The 11,950-nt window shown below is 49.8% G+C and overlaps 1 protein-coding gene across 2 annotated transcripts; it reads right to left on the bottom strand.

Moving 5' to 3' along the window:
* Window positions 1–1,072: 1,072 nt before the first annotated feature.
* On the bottom strand, window positions 1,073–8,719 carry LOC128349016 (olfactory receptor 51E2-like). Of its 2 annotated transcripts, none has more exons than XM_053304868.1 (2): window positions 8,629–8,719; window positions 1,073–3,195 (listed from the first exon to the last, which is right to left on the bottom strand). In XM_053304868.1, exon 2 carries the CDS (start codon window positions 3,162–3,164, stop codon window positions 2,220–2,222), a length of 945 nt encoding a protein of 314 aa, XP_053160843.1. In that variant the 5' UTR covers window positions 3,165–3,195; window positions 8,629–8,719; the 3' UTR covers window positions 1,073–2,219. The 2 variants fall into 2 exon arrangements, with proteins under 2 accessions (XP_053160843.1, XP_053160842.1); XM_053304867.1 differs by lacking the exon at window positions 8,629–8,719 and adding an exon at window positions 5,437–6,189.
* Window positions 8,720–11,950: the final 3,231 nt, after the last annotated feature.

Below are 11,950 nucleotides of genomic sequence, written 5' to 3'. Positions count from 1 at the left end.
ATCCAGTGTGTCTTTCAGACGGTGAGCTTAAGAGTAAGGCCTATCTTTTTATTTCAATGGCTGGATGTGTATATTTAAGACATTTTACACCATATTTTACCAAATGATTCCGAGCCACAAAGGATAATAAAATAAATTAAACTCAGACACTGTACAAACACAGCAATAAATCAGTCCGATAACCAGCAATAGTTATAATGGCTAGTTATGTAATTTTCTTGGAGGACAGAGCTTAAAACTTTTACTTGGCTGACAATTTCAGCGAAGACCTAGCGATGAGGTCTGTTCCTTTGAAGGAAAAGTGGCCGACCTGGAGAAGCTCAGGGAGGCAGAAAGGTGTGTGGGTGAGACCCTCGGGGATGTGATAGAGGCATCCCACTCCCAGGCTGACAGCTGCTCTGCTTTCATGGAAAATGAAGGTCTCAGGGAAGAAAGACATCAGGCTGAGGAAGAGGGAAACGCTCCCTTAGCAGGGCACCCTTCCTTGGGCAATGCGCCCATGTCCTCTCACACAGAGGAGACTCCTCCAGGGGGTGGGGGCCTCCTAGAACTGGCGGGGGGGGCTCCTTCTCCCAGGAGGCCCCACCCAGTGGAAAGGTGGCAAGGACGGATAAAAGCTGCAAGGCCGTGATTTGTAGTGAGAGTCAGGGTGCGAAAAAGGCAGCACCGAGGGAACAGAGAGCATTTCCACTCATCTGGTTATTCGGTTGAAACTGCCAAAGGAGCCTGAGAGGTTGGTGCTTTGTAGACCCCATCAGCAGCCAAGGGTGTGCCAAACAGGATGCAGCTGCCGCTGGTTCCTGGCAGGCAGCCCAAGTGCTCTTCTTTTTCCCATCCCATCCCATGTTAGCAAGAGCCGCACTGCCTGCAGACTGGCCATCCATCAGGTAGAGCTGTGCGGACAGCCAGCACAGATCTCCCTGAGGAACGGCCAGCCTGCAGGCAGTGTGGCTCTTGTTAGCACAGGCAGGGCTGGATGGGAGAAAGAGGAGTAATCAGGTTGCCGGGAACCAAAGGCAACTGTGTGTGGCTTAGTGCCCCCCTGGCCCATTAGGATTTGAACCCCTGGCCCATTAGGGGTCCCCCTCCCCAGTGAGCTTTATGGCTGAGTGGGGGTTTGAACTGGGGCCTCCCTGTGGTCTGACTGGCTGAAGCTCTGCACTAACCGTTACAAGACTGGAGCTCAAGGGTTACAGATGGACTTGCTGTTTTCCCTAATGACTTCTCTAGCATTGATCATGTACGGAGTGCTGTACAGTCCTTTTCTTGGCCCTCTTCACAACATCCTTGCAACGGTGTTTGAAGCAGGCCATGCCGGGAATGAAGCAACAAGGTCTGTTGCCTGTAGCCACCCAGTGGGCCTGCTGGAGATCCCTTCTCAAGAAGGGGCAGCCTCCTGCAGCCAAAAGGGGACAGGCAGGAGCCTTGGGGTCTGTGGGCATGGGGGGGGGATTTACTCCCAGCACCATGGAAGTGGGTGTTTGTAATGACAGCACTGGGGTGCAATGGCAGCAAAGTCAGCGAGAGGCTACAGCCAATGGCAAGCCAGGGCTGGAGGTGGAAGGGGCGGGGCTTCAGTCTCTGCAAGGCATGGTGGCAAGTACACAGGATCCAGGTTGCCAGGATTGGGGGAATCAGCAACTGCTAAGGGCTGTCTAGTGGGGTCTACAAGGGAAGGTACAGAGTCTGGTTGGAGAGGACTATGGAGCCTGAGATGGTTTTGAAGGAACCAGTCTGGCTCATAGCAAGGAGGTAGACAGAACCCCTCACCATACCCGCCAGACAGTCATTGGCCTTGTTGTCATTGGCTGGCATCCTTGTGCATGGAGTTTGTGGAGCTGCACCAGGTTTGGTGCTCCATGGTGTTGGGCAACTGCTAGTGGAAGACCTTCTCCAGCACATTTACCAGGCTGCACTGCAAGGTTGTGCAACGGCTATTGTGTGGCAGTCATGGCACAAGGTGTGGGTGAACAGTTGTTGCTCAGTGAAGTGCAGTGAGTGTGTCCTGTCACTTGTCAACATCTTCTGCTAGAGCAAGACTGCCTTTCTCTGTGTGTGGCCCGTGTGCGTGTCCCTAAGCTAGTACAATACCATTGCACAAGAACAGGACTGTTTTGGAATGCCAGCACTTGACAAAGTGGCACTTACCAGTTCAACATCCCTCTGCACCATTACTCAGGAAGTCAGCCATTGTTTTAAACTCTAAGTCAATGAGAATCTCAATCCTTAATTGTCCTCAGTATATTCAGGGCCCTTTGCCGTATCTCTTTGGTCCTGGCCCCGTAGACAATGGGGTTCAGCACGGGGGGCACGAGGAGGTAAACGTTGCCCATCGTGATGTGCACCAGGCGAGGCAGGCCTTGCCCAAACCTGTGCACTACGGAGAGCCCAATCAGGGGCATGTAGAAGGCCAGGACCACACACACGTGAGCCACACAGGTCCCAGAGGCCTTGAGGCGCTCTTGCCTTGATGCCAACTGCAGGACTGTCCTGATGATCATCACGTAGGACACAAAGATGAGCAGGGAGTCCAGGCCCATCACCAGGAGGATGGCGGTCAACCCATAGACAACGTTGGGCATCGTGTGGCCACAAGCAAGGTGCATCACGTCTTGGTGTACGCAGTAGGAATGCGTGAGCACCTTGGAGCCACAGAAAGTCAGGCGGATGGTGAGTAAAGGCAGAGGAAGGAAGAAGACGACCCCTCTCACCACAGCCGCTACGCCAATCTTTGCTGTCACCGAGTTGGTGAAGATGGCCGAGTGCTGCAGGGGGCGGCATATGGCCACGTATCGATCCACCGCCATGGCCAGGAGGATGGTGGACTCAATGCCAGAAAGGGTGTGGATGAAGAACATTTGGAAGAGGCAGGCCCTGTAGCTGATCTCCTTGGCATCAAACCAGAAGAGGGAAAGGAGCTGGGGCATGGTGCAGGTGGAGAGCGCCAGGTCCAGGGCCGCCAGCATGCAGAGGAAGAAGTACATGGGCAAATGGAGGGCGGGCTCAGCCTTCACAACCAGCACCACAGCGCAGTTGCCCACCACAGCCACGAGGTACATGGCACACAGGGGGAAGGCCAGCCAGAAGTGGGCCACCTCGAGGCCAGGCAGGCCCACCAGGATGAACGAGGGGGTGGTGTTGTGAGTCCCATTCATGACTGACATGACGACGCACTGCAGCGGATACTCCTCTGTCCTGTTGAAAGGGAAGGAGAGGAAACATCCTCAGTGTGCATGAGTCAGGCAGGCCTCCTGAGGAGAAGCCCCTTGCAGACCCCATGGAAGAGAGTTCCAGCTGCCCTCCTCCACATTCCTTGACTACCATGCAGAAGAGAGCCTGGCCCTGCTCCTGTACTCGCTTCTTCACATGGCCCCCAGCAGGGTAAGAGAAGCACCCAGCCTGGATGGATGGGAGAGCTAAGGGCGCTCCCGGGACTTGCAAACCTCAAGGCAGAAGAGAAGTATCACATGTAAGGCAGCAGCTGGGCGGGATGAGTGGGCCCTATCCAGATCCTGTCCCTAGCTTTTTACCCAGGTCAGAGGAAACACTGTCTGGCCCAGCTGCCAACTCACACATGACCCATCTTCCCTGCCTCAGTGTCTGTGTGAACCCACAGCCAGAAGCCAGAAGCATGCCAGCCCGGGCTCTTCTCTTCTCTTACCCTGCGGTTGGCCATGTGGACAAACCTACTATAGCAATTGGAAAATAGCAATAACAACAACAACAACAACAACAACGATGATGATGACAATAGTCATAATTCACCAGCGGAACTCAATTGCCAGGGGATGATGAGGTGGCCACTTGCATGAACGGGTTTAAGAAAGAGTCAGATACATGCACTATGACATGGGTCCCTGACAAATGGATGTTGAGCAGCAGAGGACAAGGTGTATGGTTGGCTGCACTGTGAAAGGCCATGGCGAAGCAGGGTGCCTTCGAAAACAGCCAGGCCAGACCTTTCCCTGACTGCAGCCTTTGAGTCTTCGCGTGGACCAGGAACCTAATCAGCAACAGAAGCAGGAAGATCTGGCCATGGCTACCCATGCCTTAGTCATGTCATGGCTGGATTACTGCCATATGCTCTATGCGGGGCTGCCCTTGAATAATATTCAGAAACTTCAGTTAGTGCAGAATGCACCAGGGTTCTCTCTGGATGTGCTCGCTCAGAGCATATTACAGCTATTTGGAAAGAGCTTCACTGGTTGCCAATTTATTTCTGGACCAAATTCAAGATGCTGGCAATTACCTTTAAAGCCCTTAATGGTTTGGGCCTTGGATGCCTGAAGGACCACCTGCTCCCAATGGTTTCTGCCTGTCCAACAAGTTAGTCAGAGGGGTCTTTGCTCCATGTGCCAACAGTGAGAGAGGCTAGATTGTCGTGCACACGGGACAGGGCCTTCTCTGTTGTTTATCACTCATTCATTCATTCATTCATTCAGTGCATTCATATACCGCCCTATACAAAAAAGTTTCTGGGCAGTTCACAATATAAAAACCATCAAAACATTAACATAATTAAAACAATTTAAAATACAATAAAAACTCTAAAAACTGAAACTTTGAAACTATATACTAAAAGCCTGACTAAACAGGTATGTTTTTAGTTCCTTCTTAAAAATGAAGGAGAAACTCTAATTTTATTGGGAAGCACATTCCAGAGTCCCGGGGGAACTCCAGAAAAGGCCTGGTTCCGAGTCACCACCAACTGAGCTGGTGGCAACCTCAACCGGACCTCCCCAGATGGTGTTGAGATCTTGTTGTTCCTGGGCTCTGGAATGCTCTCCCAGTGAATGTCCACTCCTTGACGTCTGTAGCTGTTTTTTTTTTTAAACAACAACTAAAGACCCTTTTATTTGTTCAGGCTTTTACCCCTTAGAGGCTGCCGGGTCTCTCGGCCTTCTTGTTTGTTTGTCTTTTTAATGGTGGGATTTTTTGTTTGTTTTTTGTTTTGATATTGTGGGATTTTTTACTGTTTCGCTGATTTTAAGGTTTTTGAAGTAACTTTCATGGAATTTTATTGTATTTTAACTTTTGTAACCCCCCTTGAGATGCATTAAGAAAGGCGGTATGAAAACTGAACAATAAACAACCAAACACACCCCACTGGCCCAGCTTTGTCTTGGGCACTTCAGGATGAGGTGCAGTTAGGCTGCCCAGATTCAGCTTGTCAAGCAGGGAGTGACCTGGAGTGCAAACATTTTAAAAGCGTTTTTTAACCAAGCTGAAACACAGCCTCTCCCCACCCTCCCTCCTTCTCTGTTCACACAAAACCCACTCTGGACTGCTGGCGGTTAGAATTAAAAAATGATATGTTAACAAACAAACAAACAAACAAACAAACCCACAGAGGAAAGAAACAGGGAATTCTGCCCAATGCATAGGTTGGCCCTTCGCCTAAGAAAACCTCTTCTTAAAAGAACCCCATAGACTCACCCAGAGAGTTCATTTCACCTGCCAACCACTTCTTTCTTCCTTGGACAGCAGCTTGGTAAGAGCTCTGGCTACATCACAAGGGGGGGATGTTTCCAGGCGGGTCATGGCACTCCTTCTGAGCAATCTGCGCGTCTGACTGCTCTGGTGTCTTTCGCTCCAGTACAGCCTCCATGAGCCAGAGGGCAGGATCTCAGGCAATGCAAACGTCTTCCAGAAACCCTCAGTGCAAGGTTACTTGGTCCCCCTTTAGTTCCAAGAATCAAGCCCCCACTCAACTCTGCCTTTGACTTTTGTCATGGAGGGATCATGAGGATCTCCTTGCAATGCAAACAGCTAGTTCAGCTGAGCATGCAAAAGGAGCATTTATAGAACTCATCCAGGCACAACCTCAGGGGGCCAATTTGTCACCACTCTATGAACTGTAGGCAACTGCAGATTCTCAGGAAGGAGAATCTAAAACAAACTTCTAAAACAAACATGCAGGGAGCTTCCTCTGGCCCTGCAGTTCTGCTCTGACTGGCAGTGACCCCACAAAGTCTCACACAGATAGAGCCTTTTCTCCCAGGCCTGCTGCCGCCTGACCCTTTACAAACTGGAGAAGCGGCCAGGGATGGATCCTGTCCTGGGACCTCCTGCATGCCAAGCAGGGGCTGAGCCACTTCCAAACATAGACAAAGAGCTACAGGTCTGCTTCTGTCCTTCTTTGCTGAGGGCAGGTCTCCGGGTGGTGATCATGCATCACCAGCTGAGAAGTCAACTTAGGTCGGAGAGAGGGATGAATCTGAAAAAGAGCAGAGCAACCTGGGATTAGAGAGGTGACAAAGGAAGGCACCTTAACCCAAGCCAAACAGACCCTTGCTCCATCTAGCTCAGCACTGTCTACACGGGCAGTGGCCCTCCGGGGTTTCAGGCAGGAGTCTCTCCCAGCCCTACCTGGAGATGCTAATCCCAGGACTGAACCTGGGACCTTCTGCATGCAAAGGAGCAGGGGCTTTCCCACTGAGCGAAGGTCCTTCCCCAAGGCCAAAAGGTGGGGATTGAGAAGCTGGGAATCTGGTTTGCTTCTGCAACTATTTTTTTAAATCATGAGTGCGTAGTCCAACCCACTGCAAAGCTTTTGTGCCTTCAAGTAACGATAATTTTAAAAGTAACATTTCATTCAGTCTCATACAATTCAGTCAAAGGGCTTAAGAACACTAGATCAGCCCTGCAGGACCAAAGCAAAGGCCCATCCAGCCCAGCATCCTGTTTCCACCCAGAGTGGCCCACCAGCTGGCATGGGAAAGCTCACAAGCAGGACACACAGGCTGTTCTTGCAAGTTCCCAGCATCTGGTATCCAGCGGTACCAAGCCTTTGACATTCAACTTTCTTGTCTAGCTATTCTTGAAAGAACTTCACTCCTTTGCCATGAATTTGATACACCCGTCTAAGGAAGCAGCCACCACATCTTTTTGTCCCTAATCCCACAACTTCATGATGCACTGCAAAAAGAAGGAGGCATGCTACCTAATCTTCTGCCAGTTTACTAGGGAGCACTTTCTGTGGGACACTTTCTGTGGGACTGGCTTCCTAGGATTAAGCCCCCCTGGATGCAGCCCATTCTTATGCATTCTTATTCAGAAGCAAGTCCCGCTGTATGGGGAAGGGCTTACTCCCATGTAAGCACACACAGAACTGCAGCCTTAGTAACATAGCAATATTCACACTGGAACCTTCGGTCAACCAAAGAAGAATAACATGAAGACAAACTGTAAAGCAATTTGGATAATAAAAATTTCCTAGAGAGAGTGCAAATTAATCATAAAACATACCCCTATGAAACCTTTCATTTCCATGTGAAAGTGTACAACAGGCTGCAGGCAGTGGGGGGAGAAAGAGACCCACTCCATTTCTCAGTCCTTTGGTTGAAACCCCACCCCAAGTCTGAATTCCTTTCCAAAATTGGGATGGCAGATTTTTCTTTTCTTTTAATGGCTGGTAGAATCAACAGTGAAAATGTAGCAGCTGGATTTTGTCTGGTTTTGTAAAAACCTATCCTAAGGTTCTCAGGCCTGGACAGACATAAGCCTTTGCTTGCAGAAAGCCAGGGGCCAGCTTGGCAATGGGGGAGCTTGGGGACCCCTTTGCCTTGGCCATAGGAAGGACACAAGTGAACAGAGGCAGAATTTCATGCTAGAGGTATCATTGCTTTGACTGCAGTTCAGTCTCTCCCCTTCAGCTTCTCTCTAAGGGTGGAGAGCTGGACTTACAGCAGCAAGCATGAATTGTCCCCTTTGCTAAGCAGGGCTGACCATAGTTTGCATTTGGATGGGTGACTACATGTGAGCCCTGTCTGCTGTTGGATGGCGGATGGGTCTGTAGCTCAGTGGTCCTTCGGTTCAACATCCTGGCAGCATCTCCACCAGGCAGGGCTGGAAAAGGCTCCTGCCTGAAAATGATACAGCCACTGTCAGTCATGGTAGACCAGGGGTTGTAGTCTCAACTCTGAGCACCAGCAACCCTCTTGACCTCTAGGGGCATTAGGGGTAGAGACAGCCAGTAAAGGCACCCGCCTCTGGCCACGCTTTCTCTACTCTGATCCCCCCCCTTTTATACTCACCTGGAGAGAGAGACTTCCTTCTTCTCATTTCCCCCACTTCCTGTATGGTGCAACCAGTTAGGCATGTAGGCTAAGCTTATCTGTCTTCCTGATTGGTTTCCTAAATAAACTATTTTATTTGGAACTTCAACTCCATGGAGCTCTTCTCACAATTGGTGAGAAGAGCTCTGGGGTGGTCTGTGGGGAAGGTGGGTTTAACTTACCTTCCTCGCAGACGATCTCCGTGCCTTCCCTGGATCGCCTGGCCAGATGACTGGTGGCTCGCCCGGCAGCTCCGGGGGTCGGGGTGCTGGGACACGCTGCTGCACGTTGCCCCACTCCCCAGAACTCCAATTGTGCAACTCATGAGCGCACAGTGCATTATTGGGACACCCCCCCCAAGAGTGTGCAAGCATCCGTGGCTGACACACAATCAAAAAATGATGTTAAGGGAGCAGCTCCCTTAACCTCATTTTAGAGGGAGGCTATTTTGGTGGGAATTCTGCCGTTTAGCCATTGGAATTGGGCCTGATCCCAGCAGTCCATACGAGCGTGCAAAACCGGGCTGGGCCTAATTGTCTCCAGTCAATATCAATTAGCAGTGCTCCCTTACCTGTATACTTCTGCTGTTTCTGATGTTCCCCTGATGCCCAGGGTGTTGGAAATTTCTCTCTGGTGAGAGATACCCTTCTATTACAGCAGAGTGCACAGAGGCAAAACACTGCGGAGTCTGCCTAGGCATGCATGTCTGCTAAGAGCCAAAAGAAACTTGGAGCCAGTTCATAGTTTCCAATCAATATGAGGAGTCTTTATTGGAGAACTCCATTCTAGACAGGAAAGTGGAGAGATAGTATCTAATCTATCTAGCTAGCTGGATGCAGAGGGATGCTGTCTGCATCTCTGTGCACACATGGTGCAGAGAGAGACAAGCGTGTGTGTGAGAGAGAAAAGAGGAAGGAAGGGAGGAAGGAAGGGAGGAAGGAAGGAAGTCCCCAATCTACATATCAAAGAGATAGTGTGAGAGCAGTAGAGAGAAGGGATGACCAATGTCTTGACCCCTCTAGCCCTCTGACTCACTAGTCTGTCCCCCTCTGTCACTGAGGCATGAGGCAGCACAGAGTACTTCACTTCCAACATAGGGTGAGATCCTACATCCTCTTCTCAAGCCCCAGAAGAGCTAAAGCAACCACTTACAAAGTTGTCTTTTTGGCAGTTGCCACTGCCAGTAGGGACTGTGGTTTCTGAACAGAAACTCCAGGAAGATGGGCTCTCCTTGCAGCAGCAAAGACCCTTCTGGCCAAGTAATGGGCCTGGCTCTGTATGGCTTAGTGTTGTTATTATGATCCCTAGCATGCAATTGGCCTTTTTCACAGCTGCCACACATTGAGTCGACACTGTGAAAAAGGCAAATTCCATGCTAGGGATCATTAGAAAGGGGATTGAAAATAAAACGGCTAACATTATAATGCCCTTGTACAAAACGATGGTGCGACCACACTTGGAGTACTGCGTACAATTCTGGTCACCACATCTTAAAAAGGACATTGTTGAACTGGAGAAGGTGCAGAAGAGGGCAACCCAGATGATCAGGGGCCTGGAGCACCTTCCTTATGAGGCTAGGCTGCAGCATCTGGGGTTCTTTACCTTGGAAAAGAGGCGACTAAGGGGAGACATGATTGAGGTGTATAAAATTATGCATGGAGTGGAGAGGGTGGATAGAGAGAAATTTTTCTCCCTCTCTCACACAATACTAGAATCAGGGGTCACCCCATGAAACGGAAAGTTGGGAAATTTAGGACCAACAAGAGGAAGTACTTTTTCACAAAGCGCACAATTAAACTATGGAATTCTTTGCCATGGGATGTGGTGATGGCCACCAACCTGTATAGCTTTAAAAGGGGCTTATTTTTATTTATTTACTTATTTATTTTTGTCAAATTTGTACACTGCCCCAAACTTTCATCTCTGGGTGCTTAACAATAACTTAAAATAAGTTAAAACATACACAAAAATCTCAAAACAATATAGGCAATCTAAAAATCAAAAACAGATGAAAATTTTAAAATTTAAAAAGCTGAAAAAGCTTGAGTGAAGAGGTGGGTTTTCAAGTGCTTTTAAAAAATTGTCAGAGATGGGAAGGCTCATATTTCAGTAGGGAGCACATTCCACAGTCTCAGGGCAGCAATTGAGACAGATCCATGGTGGACAGGTCTAGCAATGGCTACTAGTCTGGTGGCTGTTCATCATCTCCAGCCTCAGAGGCACAATGCCTCTGAATCCCAGTTGCAGGGGAGCAACAGCAGGAGAGAGGGCATACCTCTTGCCTGTGGGCTCCCCAGAGGCATCTGGTGGGCCACTGTGTGAAACAGGATGCTGGACTGGATGGGCCTCCTTGGGCAGGGGCGTAACTATAATAGGGCAAGGGGAGACAGTTGTCTGGGGGCCCACTGCCTTGTGGGGCCCCCCAGAGACAAGTCACATGACTGACTCCCCCAGTTGCACACCCGCCCAGGCTTCCTTCAGTTGTATTCATCCTCCAAAATTTATGTGGGTGTTAAGACCTGGAGCTACCAGAACAGCACGTCTTCCTCTAATACCATTAAATGACTTGCATTGTCTACAATTCACAAAACCTTTTTGAAAATAATTTAGGATGATGTTCTATTGTGGCACATAGGTGTGAGATATATATATTTTTACTATGCTTTTTGTTACCACTATTCAGCCTCATTTAAGATTTCTTTACTTCATGAGCTGAGCTTCAGTGAGGGGGGGCATTTTAAAATCTTGTCTCTGGGCCCACTCCAACCTTGCTACGCCCCTGGCCTTGGGCCTGATCCAGCAGGGCTGTTCTTATGTTATTTCCAGTCCTCTGGAACCTCACAGGGGTTTCGGGGTAAATCTGACAAATAAGTGAATGCACAGCACAGCTGCCGTTCCAGAAGAGATGTGAGCTAAAAGCCCTGTGTGAAAAATGCCCTGGAGATGCCAGCAGCAGGTCTGTTCTAATCGACAAATTCATGGAGGACAGGTCTGTTAAGGGCTACTAGTCTGGTGGCTGTGGGCCACCTCCAGCCTCAGAGGCACGATGCCTCTGAGTACCAGTTGCAGGGGAGCAGCAGCAGCAGCAGCAGGAGAGAGGGCATGCACAGACCTCTTGCCTGTGGGCTTCCCAGCGGCATCTGGTGGGCTACTGTGTGAAACACAGTGAAACACAGGAGGCTGGACTGGATGGACTTTGGGCTGATGATCCTGCAGGGCTGTTCTTATATTCTTAAGAGCTGCCATCTTGTGTTCAAGGCGATTGTATGCTAATAGTTAGGCGATCTTTCCAAACAGATGATGGTTACTTAGGAGGATGGTGAATGGAAATGCAAATTGGCCAGCTAGACAGAATAAGGGTGAGTTGAGTTTTGCAGCCTGTGAGTTTTGCTCCAAGGCAATCCTGCTTGGAGCTTTTATTTTGTTTTTGTTTTTTGCGGGGTAGGGAGAATATTGGCGATGCTTTACAGAGTAAAGCAGACTGCAGAGTCCACCACCTTGGTTTGCATTTGGATGGGTGACTACATGTGAGAGTGGTAAGCTATTTCCCTCGGGGGATGGGGCTGCAGCTCAGTGAAAAAGCATCTGCCTGCATGCAGAAGGTTCCAGGTTCACTCCCTGGTGGCAGCAGCAGCAGCAACATCTCCAGGTAGGGCTGGGAGAGACTCCCGAGCCTGAGACCTTGGAGAGCCGGTGCCGGTCACCCTACTCAGCTGGACGGACCGACGCTCTGACTTGCTATGAGGCAGCTTCCTCCTAGTCTCCTCCTATGCACATGGCTGGCTGCCGGTCTGGGTGTGTGTCTGCCCTGCCAAGCCCACTGTGTGCATTTTAGGGCCAGGCCAAAGATGCTCACAAGATAAGCTTGAATTGAAACTGATGCCAAGGAGGAA

Source organism: Hemicordylus capensis, chromosome 3 (genome assembly GCF_027244095.1).
Source record: "Hemicordylus capensis ecotype Gifberg chromosome 3, rHemCap1.1.pri, whole genome shotgun sequence".
Lineage (NCBI taxonomy): Eukaryota > Metazoa > Chordata > Lepidosauria > Squamata > Cordylidae > Hemicordylus > Hemicordylus capensis.
Note: the sequence above shows the minus strand (reverse complement) of the source record. Positions and strands in the feature narration are given on the sequence as shown.

Bases quoted from the DNA above. Each gene is read 5' to 3' on its own strand.
- LOC128349016 (XM_053304868.1), bottom strand. From the start codon at position 3,164: ATGTCAGTCATGAATGGGACTCACAACACCACCCCCTCGTTCATCCTG.